At 37.3% G+C, this 18,341-nt stretch overlaps 1 protein-coding gene across 10 annotated transcripts in view; it reads left to right on the top strand.

Moving 5' to 3' along the window:
* PTPRK (protein tyrosine phosphatase receptor type K) overlaps positions 1-18,341 on the top strand; it is a 562,492-nt gene that overhangs the window by 426,081 nt on the left and 118,070 nt on the right. For all 10 annotated transcript variants that reach the window (XM_043592298.1, XM_043592299.1, XM_043592297.1 and 7 more), the window contains exons 8-10: positions 9,722-10,024; positions 16,864-16,973; positions 18,081-18,282. In XM_043592298.1, coding sequence (XP_043448233.1) covers positions 9,722-10,024; positions 16,864-16,973; positions 18,081-18,282 — 615 coding nt within the window. The remainder of the gene's footprint in view (positions 1-9,721; positions 10,025-16,863; positions 16,974-18,080; positions 18,283-18,341) is intronic.

The following is an 18,341-nucleotide window of genomic DNA, read 5'->3' as shown; positions in this document are numbered from 1 at the left end:
TAGGGGTGTATGTATCCCTTTGAATTAATGCTTCTGTATTTGGGGATAAATTCCCAGTAGTGTGGTTATTGGTTCATAGAGTGTCCCTGTTTACATTCCCAGAAGCAGTGCAAGAGGGTTCCTTCTTCTCGACATCCTCCCAACATGTGTTGTTTCTTGTGTATTTGATTTTAGTCATTCTGACAGGTGTGACAGGTTTTCTTTTTCTTTGAACAGACCTCTACATTTGCTGTTCAGAAATGTGGTCTCTCTATGATGACTACACCATAAAGTCATCTATAAACTTTAAATCATTACTAGGAATATCCACTGGTTTTTTTTGTTTGTTGTTTGTTTGTTGTCTTAAACTCTCTACTAATTTCCTGAGTTACTTAGGTAAAATTTTTCCTTACTCCTTCCAATGAAGTTATGCCATACATCTCTAGCACTGTTACATTTTTTTAATTTGACTTTTACAAATAAATGTGTAACCTTTTTACCCATTCTTCTATTCTCACACCCCCACTTCTGGCAACCATCAATCTATCCTCTGAATCTATGAGCTTCATTCATTTTTTCTTTTCTATTTTTAAATTTTTATATATTCCACATATAAGAGAAAACATATGGCATTTGTCTTTGTCTGCCAGACTGATTTCACTTAGCATAATACCCTCAAGGTCCATTCATGCTGTCACGGATGTCAAGATTTCATTATTTTTATGGCTGAGTAATATCCCACTGTACATATGTATATACACATGCACACTTTGGTGACTTCCATATCTTGGCTTTGTAAATAATGCTGCAATAAACATGGGGGTGTATGTGTCTTTCCCATGTTTTATTTTCTTTGTATAAATACCCAAAAGTGGAATTGCTAGATCATGTGGTAGTTCTATTTTTGATTTTTTTAAGGAAACTCCATTCCGTTTCCCATAGTGGCTGCACTAGTTTCCATTCCCACCAACAGTGCCCAAGGGTTCCCTTTTCTCCACATCATTGCCAACACTTGTTATTTTTTCTTTTTGATAGTAGTCATGTTAATTGGTATGAGGTGATATCTCCTTATGTTTTTCATTTGCATTTCCCTGATGATTAATGATGTTGAGCATCTTTTCATGTACCTGTCGGCCATCTGTATTTCATCTTTGGACAAATGTCTATTCAGATACGCTGCCCACTTTTTAATCAAAAAAATTTTGTTTTGCTATTGAGTTATATGAGTTCTTTATATATTTTGGATATTAGCCCCTTATTAAATATGTGATTTGCAAGTATTTTCTCCCACTCCGTAGGGTGACTTCATCTTGTTGATTTCCTTTGTTGAGTAGAAGCTTTTTGTTTAGTATTATGCAGCCCCACTTATGTGTTTTTCCTTTTGTTGCTTTTACTTTTTGTGTCTGATTTAAAAACTCATCACCAAGACCTATGTCAAGGGGTTTACTGCCTATATTTTCTTCTAGGGGTTCTATGGTTTCAGGTCTTATATTGAAGACTTTTATCTATTTTGAGTTAATTTTTGTATATGGTACAAAATAATGGTCCAGTTTCATTCTTTTTGTGTGGCTGTACAGCCTTCCCAACACCTTATATTAAGGAGACTGTTCTCTCCCCATTGTATATTCTTGGCTACTTTGCTGTGAATAATAGTTCGTATATGCATGGGTTGTTATTTCTGGGCTTTGTATTCTGTTCCATTGATCTGTGTGTCTGTTTTTGTGTCAGAAAGAAGTTGTTTTAATTACTATAGCTTTGTAATGTAATTTGAAATCAGGGAGCATGATGCCTCTTGCTTTGTACTTCATTCTTAAGATTGCTTTGGCTTTCCAGCGTCTTTAATGTTTATATACAAATTTTAAGATTGTTCCTTCTATTTCTTTGAAAAATACCATTGGAATTTTGATAGTTATTGCCTTGAATCTACAGATTGCTTTGTATAGTATGGACATTTTAACAATACCAATTCTTCCAGTTCATGAGCACAGAAAATCTTCTCATTTATTTGTGTCTTCTTCAATTTATTTTACACTTTTTTTTACGCTTTTAAAATTGTCTTAGAATGCAGAGCAAGTGCAAGTTGAACAGTGGGATAAAATGAAAAGAATGAAAGAGAGTGATGGCTTGGAAATAGAGAAATTTATAAAGGGGGAAATTTCTGATTCAAAACAAGAAGTGTTTCAAGGATATAAGTAGTAGATTTAAAGGAAACCTGAAACAGAGCAGTAAATATCTATTGATGTTTGTTCTCATTACTTTATGGGAGATTTTCATTCATATACTCCCAAGTATTTTGGGTAGAAATCCTACTTTGTTATTCTGGATATTCTGTCACAAAGTATGGCCTAACCTGAACATGACCCCTAAACTGCGTCAGGTTGCTACCTAGCAGACAGGAAGAAAGTTTATCTGGAATTTTAGGATGATACTGCCTACAACTGCCTGGTCATCTTTGGTGCCAAAGAATGTGTTTTCACTCTTACTGGACTGAACTGTATGTGTCATCACCTCACTCCCGTGCCTGGTGGGGAAATTGTAAGCGTGAGCTAAACATATAAAGAGACTTTTTTTAATGATTAGAAAGCCACAATCTTTTTTTCTAGCCTACTTACAGGGCTTAATGTAAAACACGTAAAACAAAAAGTGATAAAATAAGAAGACTGAATACTGTGATTCATCAGAAGACTGGCACACAGCATTTAAAACCTAACCATTGGATTCTACCAAGGATTAATTTGCATATATATGTATGTATTTTTGTACTTTTGAAGTTTTATTTTTTTTTTTTTTTTTTTTTTTTTTTTTTTGTTTTATTTTATTTTATTTTATTTTATTTTATTTTTTTTTTTCTGAAATTTATTGACAAATTGGTTTCCATACAACACCCAGTGCTCATCCCAAAAGGTGCCCTCCTCAATACCCATCACCCACCCTCTCCTCCCTCCCACCCCCCATCAACCCTCAGTTTGTTCTCAGTTTTTAACAGTCTCTTATGCTTTGGCTCTCTCCCATTCTAACCTCTTTTTTTTTTTTTTTCCTTCCCCTCCCCCATGGGTTCCTGTTAAGTTTCTCAGGATCCACATAAGAGTGAGACCATATGGTATCTGTCTTTCTCTGTATGGCTTATTTCACTTAGCATCACACTCTCCAGTTCCATCCACGTTGCTACAAAAGGCCATATTTCATTTTTTCTCATTGCCATGTAATATTCCATTGTGTATATAAACCACAATTTCTTTATCCATTCATCAGTGGATGGACATTTAGGCTCTTTCCATAATTTGGCTATTGTTGAGAGTGCTGCTATGAACATTGGGGTACAAGTGGCCCTATGCATCAGTGCTCCTGTATCCCTTGGATAAATTCCTAGCAGTGCTATTGCTGGGTCATAGGGTAGGTCTATTTTTAATTTTCTGAGGAACCTCCACACTGCTTTCCAGAGCGGCTGCACCAATTTGCATTCCCACCAACAGTGCAAGAGGGTTCCCGTTTCTCCACATCCTCTCCAGCATCTATAGTCTCCTGATTTGTTCATTTTGGCCACTCTGACTGGCGTGAGGTGATACCTGAGTGTGGTTTTGATTTGTATTTCCCTGATAAGGAGCGACGCTGAACATCTTTTCATGTGCCTGTTGGCCATCCGGATGTCTTCTTTAGAGAAGTGTCTATTCATGTTTTCTGCCCATTTCTTCACTGGGTTATTTGTTTTTCGGGTGTGGAGTTTGGTGAGCTCTTTATAGATTTTGGATACTAGCCCTTTGTCCGATATGTCATTTGCGAATATCTTTTCCCATTCCGTTGGTTGCCTTTTAGTTTTGTTGGTTGTTTCCTTTGCTGTGCAGAAGCTTTTTATCTTCATAAGGTCCCAGTAATTCACCTTTCCTTTTAATTCCCTTGCCTTTGGGGATGTGTCGAGTAAGAGATTGCTACGGCTGAGGTCAGAGAGGTCTTTTCCTGCTTTCTCCTCTAAGGTTTTGATGGTTTCCTGTCTCACATTTAGGTCCTTTATCCATTTTGAGTTTATTTTTGTGAATGGTGTGAGAAAGTGGTCTAGTTTCAACCTTCTGCATGTTGCTGTCCAGTTCTCCCAGCACCATTTGTTAAAGAGGCTGTCTTTTTTCCATTGGATGTTCTTTCCTGCTTTGTCAAAGATGAGTTGGCCATACGTTTGTGGGTCTAGTTCTGGGGTTTCTATTCTATTCCATTGGTCTATGTGTCTGTTTTGGTGCCAATACCATGCTGTCTTGATGATGACAGCTTTGTAGTAGAGGCTAAAGTCTGGGATTGTGATGCCTCCTGCTTTGGTCTTCTTCTTCAAAATTCCTTTGGCTATTCGGGGCCTTTTGTGGTTCCATATGAATTTTAGGATTGCTTGTTCTAGTTTCGAGAAGAATGCTGGTGCAATTTTGATTGGGATTGCATTGAATGTGTAGATAGCTTTGGGTAGTATTGACATTTTGACAATATTTATTTTTCCAATCCATGAGCAGGGAATGTCTTTCCATTTCTTTAAATCTTCTTCAATTTCCTTCAGAAGCTTTCTATAGTTTTCAGCATACAGATCCTTTACATCTTTGGTTAGATTTATTCCTAGGTATTTTATGCTTCTTGGTGCAATTGTGAATGGGATCAGTTTCTTTATTTGTCTTTCTGTTGCTTCATTGTTAGTGTATAAGAATGCAACTGATTTCTGTACATTGATTTTGTATCCTGCAACTTTGCTGAATTCCTGTATCAGTTCTAGCAGACTTTTGGTGGAGTCTATCGGATTTTCCATGTATAATATCATGTCATCTGCAAAAAGCGAAAGCTTGACTTCATCTTTGCCAATTTTGATGCCTTTGATTTCCTTTTGTTGTCTGATTGCTGATGCTAGAACTTCCAGCACTATGTTAAACAGCAGCGGTGAGAGTGGGCATCCTTGTCGTGTTCCTGATCTCAGGGAAAAAGCTGTCAGTTTTTCCCCGTTGAGGATGATGTTAGCTGTGGGCTTTTCATAAATGGCTTTTATGATCTTTAAGTATGTTCCTTCTATCCCGACTTTCTCAAGGGTTTTTATTAAGAAAGGGTGCTGGATTTTGTCGAAGGCCTTTTCTGCATCGATTGACAGGATCATATGGTTCTTCTCTCTTTTTTTGTTAATGTGATGTATCACGTTGATTGATTTGCGAATGTTGAACCAGCCCTGCATCCCAGGAATGAATCCCACTTGATCATGGTGAATAATTCTTTTTATGTGCCGTTGAATTCGATTTGCTAGTATCTTATTGAGAATTTTTGCATCCATATTCATCAGGGATATTGGCCTGTAGTTCTCTTTTTTTACTGGGTCTCTGTCTGGTTTGGGAATCAAAGTAATACTGGCTTCATAGAATGAGTCTGGAAGTTTTCCTTCCCTTTCTATTTCTTGGAATAGCTTGAGAAGGATAGGTATTATCTCTGCTTTAAACGTCTGGTAGAACTCCCCTGGGAAGCCATCTGGTCCTGGACTCTTATTTGTTGGGAGATTTTTGATAACCGATTCAATTTCTTCGCTGGTTATGGGTCTGTTCAAGCTTTCTATTTCCTCCTGATTGAGTTTTGGAAGCGTGTGGGTGTTCAGGAATTCGTCCATTTCTTCCAGGTTGTCCAATTTGTTGGCATATAAGTTTTCATAGTATTCCCTGATAATTGTTTGTATCTCTGAGGGATTGGTTGTAATCATTCCATTTTCATTCATGATTTTATCTATTTGGGTCATCTCCCTTTTCTTTTTGAGAAGCCTGGCTAGAGGTTTGTCAATTTTGTTTATTTTTTCAAAAAACCAACTCTTGGTTTCGTTGATCTGCTCTACAGTTTTTTTAGTTTCTATATTGTTGATTTCTGCTCTGATCTTTATTATTTCTCTTCTTCTGCTGGGCTTAGGCTGCCTTTGCTGTTCTGCTTCTAGTTCCTTTAGGTGTGCTGTTAGATTTTGTATTTGGGATTTTTCTTGTTTCTTGAGATAGGCCTGGATTGCAATGTATTTTCCTCTCAGGACTGCCTTTGCTGCGTCCCAAAGCGTTTGGATTGTTGTATTTTCATTTTCATTTGTTTCCATATATTTTTTAATTTCTTCTCTAATTGCCTGGTTGACCCACTCATTCGTTAGTAGGGTGTTCTTTAACCTCCATGCTTTTGGAGGTTTTCCAGACTTTTTCCTGTGGTTGATTTCAAGCTTCATGGCATTGTGGTCTGAAAGTAAGCATGGTATAATTTCAATTCTTGTAAACTTATGAAGGGCTGTTTTGTGACCCAGTATATGATCTATCTTGGAGAATGTTCCATGTGCACTCGAGAAGAAAGTATATTCTGTTGCTTTGGGATGCAGAGTTCTAAATAGATCTGTCAAGTCCATCTCATCCAATGTCTCATTCAGGGCCCTTGTTTCTTTATTGACCGTGTGTCTAGATGATCTATCCATTTCTGTAAGTGGTGTATTAAAGTCCCCTGCAATTACCACATTCTTATCAATAAGGTGGCTTATGTTTATGAGTAATTGTTTTATATATTTGGGGGCTCCGGTATTCGGTGCATAGACATTGATAATTGTTAGCTCTTCCTGATGGATAGACCCTGTAACTATTATATAATGTCCTTCTTCATCTCTTGTTACAGCCTTTAATTTAAAGTCTAGTTTGTCTGATATAAGTATGGCTACTCCAGCTTTCTTTTGGCTTCCAGTCGCATGATAAATAGTTCTCCATCCCCTCACTCTCAATCTAAAGGTGTCCTCAGGTCTAAAATGAGTCTCTTGTAGACAGCAAATAGATGGGTCTTGTTTTTTTATCCATTCTGATACCCTATGTCTTTTGGTTGGCGCATTTAATCCATTTACATTCAGTGTTATTATAGAAAGATACGGGTTTAGAGTCATTGTGATGTCTGTATGTTTTATGCTTATAGTGATGTCTCTGGGACTTTGTCTCACAGGGTCCCCCTTAGGATCTCTTGTAGGGCTGGTTTAGTGGTGACAAATTCCTTCAGTTTTTGTTTGTTTGGGAAGACCTTTATCTCTCCTTCTATTCTAAATGACAGACTTGCTGGATAAAGGATTCTTGGCTGCATATTTTTTCTGTCTAGCACCCTGAAAATCTCTTGCCAATTCTTTCTGGCCTGCCAAGTTTCAAAAGAGAGATCAGTCACGAGTCTTATAGGTCTCCCTTTATATGTGAGGGCACGTTTACCCCTTGCTGCTTTCAGAATTTTCTCTTTATCCTTGTATTTTGCCAGTTTCACTATGATATGTCGTGCAGAAGATCGATTCAAGTTACGTCTGAAGGGAGTTCTCTGTGCCTCTTGGATTTCAATGCCTTTTTCCTTCCCCAGTTCAGGGAAGTTCTCAGCTATGATTTCTTCAAGTACCCCTTCAGCACCTTTCCCTCTCTCTTCCTCCTCTGGGATACCAATTATGCGTATATTATTTCTTTTTAGTGTATCACTTAATTCTCTAATTTTCCCCTCATACTCCTGGATTTTTTTATCTCTCTTTTTCTCAGCTTCCTCTTTTTCCATAACTTTATCTTCTAGTTCACCTATTCTCTCCTCTGCCTCTTCAAGCCGAGCTGTGGTGGTTTCCATTTTGTTATGCATTTCGTTTAAAGCGTTTTTCAGCTCCTCGTGACTGTTCCTTAGTCCCTTGATCTCTGTAGCAAGAGATTCTCTGCTGTCCTGTATACTGTTTTCAAGCCCAGCGATTAATTTTATGACTATTATTCTAAATTCACTTTCTGTTATATTATTTAAATCCTTTTTGATCAGCTCATTAGCTGTTGTTATTTCCTGGAGATTCTTCTGAGGGGAGTTCTTCCGCTTGGTCATTTTGGATAGTCCCTGGCGTGGTGAGGACCTGCAGGGCACTTCCCCTGTGCTGTGGTGTATACCTGGAGTTGGTGGGCGGGGCCGCAGTCAGACCTTATGTCTGCCCCCAGCCCACCGCTGGGGCCACAGTCGGACTGGTGTGTGCCTTCTCTTCCCCTCTCCTAGGGGCGGGATTCACTGTGGGGTGGTGTGGCTCGTCTGGGCTACTTGCACCCTGCCAGGCTTGTGATGCTGGGGATCTGGCGTATTAGCTGGGGTGGGTAGGCAAGGTGCTCGGGGGCAGGAGGGGCAGGCTTAGATCGCTTCTCCTTAGGTGATCCACTTCAGGAGGGGCCCTGTGGCAGCGAGAGGGAGTCAGATCCGCTGCCGGAGGTTTGGCTCCGCCGAAGCGCCGAGTTGGGTGTTTGCGCGGAGCGAGCAAGTTCCCTGGCAGGAACCGGTTCCCTTTGGGATTTCGGCTGGGGGATGGGCGGGGGAAATGGCGCTGGCGAGCGCCTTTGTTCCCCACCAAACTGAGCTCTGTTGTCAGGGGGCTCAGCAGCTCTCCCTCCCTTTGTCCTCCAGCCTTCCCGCTTTCCGAGCAGAGCTGTTAATTTCTGACCTCCCAGACGCTAAGTCGCGCTTGCTGTCGGAACACAGTCCGCCCGGCCCCTCCGCTTTTGCAAGCCCGACTTGGGGGCTCTGCTTGGCCGGCGAGCCGCCCCTCCGCCCCGGCTCCCTCCCGCCAGTCCGTGGAGTACTTTTGAAGTTTTAAATGGCCACGAGAATGTGTTTCAGATGGCACATATAATACATTGAACTGGAATCCCAGTTTGGGCTTGCCATCTGTATACCATGCTGATTATTTTTACAGAACTGAGATTTTAATCTCAAAAATGAAAATTTATAAAAACACCCAAATTGGGCTTTTTTATATTATTTATTTTCCTTCTTTTTCTTCTACTGACTTGCATTTAGCAAGAGCATTGACTATTCTTATTCAATGTCAAGGACTTTGACCTTGGCCTTGACTTTAATCTCTTTGTCAAATCTATGTATTAAAGCTTTGCTCTGTATTGGTTTGTTTACTGTGTAGACTTTGCCATGGCCATGACTTTCATAGAGTAATTATTTTGATTAAGTTAGACGATTAAAGTTAGTCTTGCATGAGAAAAGAATACACTTGGGAAGCAGTGATGGATAGACTCCAGTCTTTAGAGTGTTTAGTTCTGCCAGCATTTTCCAGTTGAATGGAAATTCACCTCCCAGTTTGGTTTGGGTGACAGTGACTGGATTGTCAGACCTGAGTGCTTCCTAGAAAAAGATAGAAAGAGATCAAGAAGGATAGATGACAATGTGAATATCCACATGTGTTCTCACCATTTTTCTCAGATATTTTTCTGCTTTGATGAACAACATCATTACTGAGATAATAAATGTTAATTAATATCTGCGTCACTTTTTGGTAAATGGTAGTTTAGTATTACAATTAGACTAATTAGTATACACCATAGCTTGGTGACATGACAAATCATAGAGCAGAACGTGTTGACTCTTATCCATTATGATATATTAGCTAATTCACTTGCTCAGTAATGACAAAAAAAAGAGAGACAGGGAATTGGGCAGTAACAACAGCAGTAACCATAAAGGCATTGTGGCCACATTTTCAGAGTTTTGTTTTTCCGCCATGTTCCTGAGTACTATGGATTGCCAACATTTTACATTTCTTTTCCTATTGGTAAATCACAGCCCCTGACTGAAACTTTCAGGAATAAGACCAGGAGTAAAAAAAGAAAATGACAATAAAAGATGACTTCTAAATTTTCCTAGGTTTACACATATGTCATGCTCAGTGTTTCATTTTGCCAAGATTATTCATTGGAAAGTTGACAGCTGTCTGCATCTTTGATTTATTTTTCAGAACCTATGCGAACCCCAAAGACTTTAAAGATTGCTGAGATACAGGCAAGACGCATTGCTGTGGACTGGGAATCCTTGGGTTATAACATTACTCGGTGCCACACTTTTAATGTCACTATCTGCTACCATTACTTCCGTGGTCACAATGAGAGCAAGGCAGACTGTTTGGACATGGACCCCAAAGCCCCTCAGCATGTTGTGAACCATCTGCCACCTTATACAAATGTCAGCCTCAAGATGATCCTAACCAATCCAGAAGGCAGGAAAGAGAGTGAAGAGACGATTATTCAAACTGATGAAGATGGTATGTTCATACTTCGTTATTTTAAAAAGAGGCAATTATATAACAGGATTATGTAATTGCTTACAGTTTTCCGTAGAGTAACCAAAATGGAATTGGATTCTGAAATCTGCTACGTGCTCTTAACGAGGTTAACTTTGAAAACAGTTTGTCTTTAACAAAAAAGCTTAATATTCTTCAGAGTAGCATCAAATACTAGATGAAATATCCCTGTAATGTTTTGTTTTTATACTTTAGAGAAATAACAATTACACCAAAGTTTAAATAAAGTTTTTCCTATCAACTGTACAAAAATAATTTTCACTGTTTGTGGCACTGTATCATTTACCTATTGATTGATGAAATGCACTTGGTTAAAACTTAGTGTGTTTTTTTTTTTTGCACTTACAAACCAATAATAGCATCTTTCATTTTCCTTATTTTCCTCATATTCCTAATTTTCCTTAAAATTAGCACTATAGGGGCGCCTGGGTGGCTCAGTCGGTTGAGCGTCTGACTTCAGCTCAGGTCATGATCTCATGGTTTGTGGGTTCAAACCCCACATCAGGCTGTGTGCTGACAGCTCAGAGCCTGGAGCCTACTTCAGATTCTGTGTCTCCCTCTCTCTCTGTCCTTCCCCCACTTGTGCTCTGTCTCTGTCTCTCAAAAATAAATAAATGCCAAAATTTTTTTTAATTAGCACTATTTACCTATTCCACTCATTTTTAGATGGATTTATGTAAGTTTAAATAGAAAAGAAGGTTGAAGTTTGTATCTTTAAGTGTAAATATTGATATTGACAAGTCATCATCTTTTATCCATTTTATTACCACCTAAGAAATTGAACTACATTATGTCCAATTTCTATGTGTGTTACTTCACAATGATTAAATAATAGGGACAAACATTTATATTAATATTATAATATGCACACATTTACTGTAGCATATAGTTTGTCATTAATGAATGAATGAATATTAATGAATGTCATTAATGAATATATTTCTTGATTCAACAAAAATGTGCCCTTCCCAAAAGTATGTACAAATGATGATATTCTGATAATAATAATAATGTATTATTTCAATGTAAGACGTTTCATTTTCAAAATTTACCATGATGAATGGAAGCATATAAGGGAAAAAGTGGGCTATTTAGTGAATGGAGGCAAAGATCAGCTGGGAGTGAGGAATCGTGAACTTTCAGTCCTGGCACTAATAACTGTTCCCTTACCCAATCTGTTTACTCCACTAGATTTCCACTTCTCATCTCTGTGTGAAAAGTTTAAATAAGATAATCTCTTAGGTTCCATCTCCTTCTAAACTTCTCCTTGAACAGCCTATCAATAGGGCCACAATTTTGTTTAGGTTTCAGAAAACAGGATGGAGTTCATACCCAAGTGTTTCCAATTTCCCTCAAGTTCTGATATCTCAGCTCAGATGTATGTTTTGATGCCTACCAACTATGAGACTGCCATAAGATAGGTCAATATACCACAGTTTCTAGACGTTTCTCCTTATCACTTCAAGCTCTCTCACTCTGAAAAGTGGAAATGACCCAAGTTCATTCCATTATTTTTGTTGTAATAAAGGGAAGTGAGAGCTTTTCAAATTCATTTAGCTCAGATTTTGAAGGAAATGGTATTGTTCTAAAATCATGCATGGAGTTATTATTATATTCCTAAAATTTTCAAGGAATAAACCAAAGACTTCTTTATGATAAATGTACTTTTTTGTTTTTAAGGTAACCAAACATGATTACTTCAACTATCCTGCTTGAACTTGTACCTAATCGAAGCCTTAACAATATTTCAGACAACAAACCTTGCTTTATTTTTTTTAATTCTTTTTATATATATGAAATTTATTGCCCAATTCGTTTCCATACAACACCCAGTGCTCATCCCAAAAGGTGCCCTCCTCAATACCCATCACCCACCCTCCCCTCCCTCCCACCCCCCATCAACCCTCAGTTTGTTCTCAGTTTTTAACAGTCTCTTATGCTTTGGCTCTCTCCCACTCTAACCTCTTTTTTTTTTTCCTTCCCCTCCCCCATGGATTCCTGTTAAGTTTCTCAGGATCCACATAAGAGTGAAACCATATGGTATCTGTCTTTCTCTGTATGGCTTATTTCACTTAGCATCACACTCTCCAGTTCCATCCACGTTGCTACAAAAGGCCATATTTCATTTTTTTCTCATTGCCACGTAATATTCCATTGTGTATATAAACCACAATTTCTTTATCCATTCATCAGTTGATGGACACTTAGGCTCTTTCCATAATTCGGCTATTGTTGAGAGTGCTGCTATGAACATTGGGGTACAAGTGGCCCTATGCATCAGTACTCCTGTATCCCTTGGATAAATTCCTAGCAGTGCTATTGCTGGGTCATAGGGTAGGTCTATTTTTAATTTTCTGAGGAACCTCCACACTGCTTTCCAGAGCGGCTGCACCAATTTGCATTCCCACCAACAGTGCAAGAGGGTTCCCGTTTCCCCACATCCTCGCCAGCATCTATAGTCTCCTGATTTGTTCATTTTGGCCACTCTGACTGGCGTGAGGTGATACCTGAGTGTGGTTTTGATTTGTATTTCCCTGATAAGGAGTGACGCTGAACATCTTTTCATGTGCCTGTTGGCCATCCGGATGTCTTCTTTAGAGAAGTGTCTATTCATCAAACCTTGCTTTAATAAGCACATAAGTGCTCATAAACTCCTACACACACACACACATACACACACACACAACACACCCAACACATGATTGTGTAAGAAAGAATAATTAGCATAATTGTTTCATAGATGGATGAGAGAAATGGGAAGTCTAAGCTCAGATTCAAAAACTCTGAAAAATCTCTCATGTCATAAAGTTGGGTAAATATTAGAATGTCTCTTTACCCTAAATACCTTGTAACCCATGTTTTTAGTAATAAGAATGTGCTCACATATTGTATTGCCTACACTTAAAATTTTTTAAACTTGATTTATTAATTGATGATTTTAGACTCAGCTGCATTTGTACTTCAGCCAATCACCCTCTAATAATAATTCATTTTGATGCTATATTTTGGTATGGCCTTTATTTTGCCTGCCTTTCCCATAAACCAAAGAATGCGGACAGGCTCATGTAACTTTTTTATATTCCATTAAATTTTTAAATGCATTTTTGGGTGCACATACAACTAGATTAATAATCAGAAAGAGAATTGCCAAAGAATCTTAAATTTTGCCCTAACTTCATCAGATTCATGACTGTGCTGTTTATTTTATCTATCTAAGCAGTTTTATAATGTAAAATGAAAATAAGTCTAATTTCAGTATTATTGCTTATCCTAGTTTTATTTCAACCTATGTTTTGAAGAATTTTTTATTGGATATAATGATATTGAATTGCATATTATTATTTCACAGGATGGTCATGAAGTCATTCTTTCTTCTGTGAGAATTTTTTTTCTTCTCTTTTGTTTTATATATAAAACTGAATGATTGAAGTACAAACTTTGTATAAAATATTTTCGAGGAACTCAGCCTTCAGATCTGCTCATGTGAGCTCCAGTTTCTACATGGAGTATTTGATATGACTCAATGTTCCTGAGAGGGGGACAGAGTATCTAAATCATAATCTATTGTTGCAAAGATCGATGGGTTAAGATGATCTAATTAAGTCAGTCTTACTAAATTATTGCTGCCCTATATACATAGAAAAAGAATAAATTATCAACCATCTAATAAAAGAATATAATTTCATGAAAAGAATTCTAGGGGCATCCATAAATCATGAGAGCAAAGCTAAAATGATTTCCCACCAGAACCCTACGGTAGAATTTATATTTAATTTATTGCATACATTTTTTTAATGCATGGGTAGAATTTTTTGTATGAGATTTTGTTTTCATTTTTTATCCTAGCATTTATAAAAATCAATATTATGAAGTTAGCTCAGCAGAAAAGCTTGGTTTGGGGACAATTTTTGCTAATACATAGCTATTTTTAAATGTACATTTATTATATTTTAAAAGTCTGTAGTGCTTATTTAATATAACTTGCCCCACCCACATTTCATTTTTCCTCTCTCTTCCATTTTGAGAGTATCTTGTAAAGGACTTTATTATATGCAAAAAAAAAAAAAGCTGAAACGGCTCTCAAATAAATCAGAAACAGGGGAATGAAAGTCAGCATTCTGTCTCGATTAAAAGTCGTTGATGTGGAAACGTGAAGTGAAATTCCCTGGAATATGAAGACGACCATGATGCTGGTCTTAGTAACTTCATGTTGTATTTACACAAATCAAAGTACATATAGACATTATATACAGACATTGCCTTCCTTCAAAGGTGGGGAGTTATTAAGTATAATTTGTCTGTGCCCCCTCCCTGACCCACCTGTTTATGTGTTTGTTTTGTAGTTCACCTAGGTGTAGGTCTTTCTCTTGTGCACTATACTAGTCCCAGTGCAAGGTCAGTAGCATGGTACTATCTTGGCCATAATTTTTCCACAAACTTTTCCCTCTTACAAATATGACCTGTGGGTAATTTGTGAATCCTGTTGACAAAAGAGAACCTATGTAAGTAGAGCAAAGAAATACACACATTCTAGGAAGGCTCCTCCTCAATTCTACCTCTCTTCAACGCAGAATTATGCAAACATTCTAAACTATCTCTATTGGTAAACAATTTGAAATACACCTACGCCATTTTCTAAAACTTTGGCCAAACGGTGTTTAATGAACGCAGGTAGTAATTATAATACCATCAAATGAACATTTTGTCACTAATTGGGGGTCTTGCCTCCTCCTACTGCTGACAGCCACCATCTATGAGCATTGTGGAAAGGTGAAGAAATGGTTTTTCTTAATTACAATCGTATGCTTTTTTCATTCTACTCAAAGGACATAAGAGCTAACACTCTTGGAAAACAAACTAATGCCTATGGCAGCCTCCTCTGCCTTGATAGACTGTATAGTCTGTGCCAACACTGTGGACCTGGGACATGTGGAGGTGGATGCCTTTGGTTAACTTCTCCCTAAGGCTTCAGCTGACAGAAGCATATACATTTCTTCTGAAGTCTAGTGCTGACATCTTTTCTGTTGATGGGTTTCTTTCTTTTATGTTTTTTTTCTTTCTGAATTTGTTATTAATGCACCAAATTATATTGGCTGTCCCAGAGGTCATAACATCATTCATCGCCTCCTTGTAGTCTGAAATAAATCTTCCTATTTTGATGTATCGTTCAGAATTTCTTGATGCTGCTAGCTACGATGCAGTGAATTCCTTTGATCCAGTGATTTTTAATTTATTTCAATCCTCACAAAATTGCTGTATACTCAGCAACTACATTTCTAGATAATGCCATGTGTGAAGTTCACTGAAACGTTAGATTAAGGAAAAATATTAATTAAAAACCATACTTGCCCAATATTGGGTCAATATTTCAAAAGAAAACCCATTTTTTAAGCAAAGTAGGGTGGATACGATACATATTCAAACATTATCAGAGCAAGAAACTGATTATTTGTGTGAATAAATAGTAACTATGGATTTAGATAAAATACATAAAAGCAAATAGCAAAAGTATCTGATGTTTTACATTTTGTCAATAGAAGCTGACATGTTGCTCATTGCTGCCACTGGGTATTGTCAGTTATATGACATTTGCAAATAAGGTCTGGTCTGAAGGTTTCTTAGCTCTTGTCATACCTGGGGACACTTCAAAACTGGTTATGCTGATTGTTGAGTCCTAAACAAGTCTGATGTTATGAAATGGTTTGATGCTTAGGTTTACAAAAGGGAATTTCATTTAAAACACTGAAGCCATGATATTTGAACCTATTCATCTTTTTTTTTTAATTTTTTTTTCAACGTTTATTTATTTTTGGGACAGAGAGAGACAGAGCATGAACGGGGGAGGGGCAGAGAGAGAGGGAGACACAGAATCGGAAACAGGCTCCAGGCTCTGAGCCATCAGCCCAGAGCCTGACGCGGGGCTCGAACTCACGCACCGCGAGATCGTGACCTGGCTGAAGTCGGACGCTTAACCGACTGCGCCACCCAGGCGCCCCTGAACCTATTCATCTTTAAGTTTCTTAAAAATTGTAATAATCAATGCTGTCTTTTTAAGTTATAGAAATTTAATAAGTATGACAATAAAAGTCATATTGACTATTAACAGAGATTTCAATTCAATTTTATTTTGATTTGGCTTTTAAGTCCAAGGAGTGATGGGGCACCTAGGTGGCTCAGTCCGTTAAATGTCCAACTTCGGCTCAGGTTATGATCTCACTGCTTGTGAGTTCAAGCCCCACATCAGGCTCTGTGCTAACCGCTCGGAGCCTGGAGCCTGCCTCAGATTCTGTCTCCGCCTCTCTGCCTCTTTCCTTCTCTCTCTCTGTCTCTTTCTCTCAAATATAAAATAAAACATAAAAAAAAAAATTAAGTCCAAGGAGTGTTGATTATTATTATAATTCATTATTTAATGAAATGTGTTTATGGAGACACTTTAGGGGCTTATCCCTGAATATCTTTCAGGGAAATATAGCTCTGTTCTTGAAACAAATTACAAATGAGATTTTCATGTTATTGGAGGTATACAACAGAGAAAACTATACTACACAATTTATTCAACCCTCCAAGGTGATAGAATATTCTTTTGAATAAAAATAACTTTGCAAATGTACATTTTCCACATTAGAAGTTTGTAGATTACTTTAAATTCCCATTTGTTTAAATCAGAAAACTAGTCACATAGCTTATATTTTTAAGGACACATTTTATTTATTTATTTTTCATTTGGCTTATATAGTTTACAGTATTTACTTTTTCTGTTTCTGATATAAGGATTATAACCAAAAATGTATATTTTGTAGTGCCTGGCCCTGTACCAGTCAATTCTCTTCAAGGAACATCTTTTGAAAATAAAATCTTCTTGAACTGGAAAGAACCTTTGGATCCAAATGGAATCATCACTCAATATGAGGTATTAGGAGAAGTTAATTGAAATGTGGTTGAAGGGAGAGTAAAAGGAAAAACTTAGAGAAATAATAGAAAATAAGTAAGAGAGGATTAGGAGACTAAAATCATTTTTAGTTCTCCCCTCTTTTAGTTTACAAATTCCTTGATCCCAAAATTCAGTTTCAAAACAAATATTTTATAGCACCTAGAATTTTCTAATTCTTAAAGTAAATGTATGTTTTGTTGTTGTTGTTGTTGTTTTAGGGACGCAAGATAGGCCTTTTCAAACAGACTTACTGATGGTTGTAAAGAATGAATTTTTATAAAATTAAGAAACTCACATTTTATACTATAATTTAGGGGAGGCCAATGAATGCCAATTGTTACAGAATAAAGGATCATTACCAAAAAAGGAAAATACATTATAAACCTGACTATTCCAGAGCTTCATCACAATTTTGAACATAAATCATCATCTTATTTTTAAATATGAGAAACTAAAAAGAAGAAAAGATCATTTTAATTGCACAATATGTTGTTCTGTTCCTGCAGTCAGTGTTGATTCGAGCATAAAATATTTAAATTTCTAGTGGCTGCAGAGAGCATCACGGGAACCAGAATCACTAGTGCAGTCTTATAATTTGCGAGTCTATTAGCATACTTGAATACTTACATGAAATTTGTTGTGTAACTCAGACAAAGTATAAGATGATGTTAGTTATAACAAACATTTGTTGAATGGTTTCTGTGTTTCATATACATTAAAATATATGATATATAGGTATATATATCCTATATATATAGGATTGTGTCTATGTGTGTTTTCATAGTTAAGTAAATTAATTTATCTTTTGATGCAAGAAAATAGATGTATATTGGTCCAGTCAGATGTTATAACTCTAGGTATATCTATAGATGGATGGATGGATGGATGGATGGACAGATGGACTGACATTAGATATGTAATGATAGTGAAATAACCATATCCAAATGAGAAGGAAGAGAAGTTTAAGAAAAATGGGATTCACTCCACAGAGATGCCCTTGAATACTATCTTATTTAAAAGGGGTTTATTTAGATTATATTATGACTTATATTGGGTATGTAATAGGAAATGTATTTCTTAAAACAGGTCAGCTACAGCAGCATAAGATCATTTGATCCTGCAGTTCCAGTGGCTGGACCTCCCCAGACTGTATCAAATTTATGGAACAGCACCCACCATGTCTTCATGCATCTGCATCCTGGAACCACCTACCAGTTTTTCATAAGAGCCAGCACAGTCAAAGGCTTTGGGCCAGCCACAGCCATCAATGTGACCACCAATATCTCAGGTATGCAGAGGAATAAAGTGCGAACAGGATTGGTTTATAATAGCACATCCTAGAGAATC

This window comes from Prionailurus bengalensis, chromosome B2 (genome assembly GCF_016509475.1).
Source record: "Prionailurus bengalensis isolate Pbe53 chromosome B2, Fcat_Pben_1.1_paternal_pri, whole genome shotgun sequence".
Taxonomy (NCBI): Eukaryota; Metazoa; Chordata; class Mammalia; order Carnivora; family Felidae; genus Prionailurus; species Prionailurus bengalensis.
Note: the sequence above shows the minus strand (reverse complement) of the source record. Positions and strands in the feature narration are given on the sequence as shown.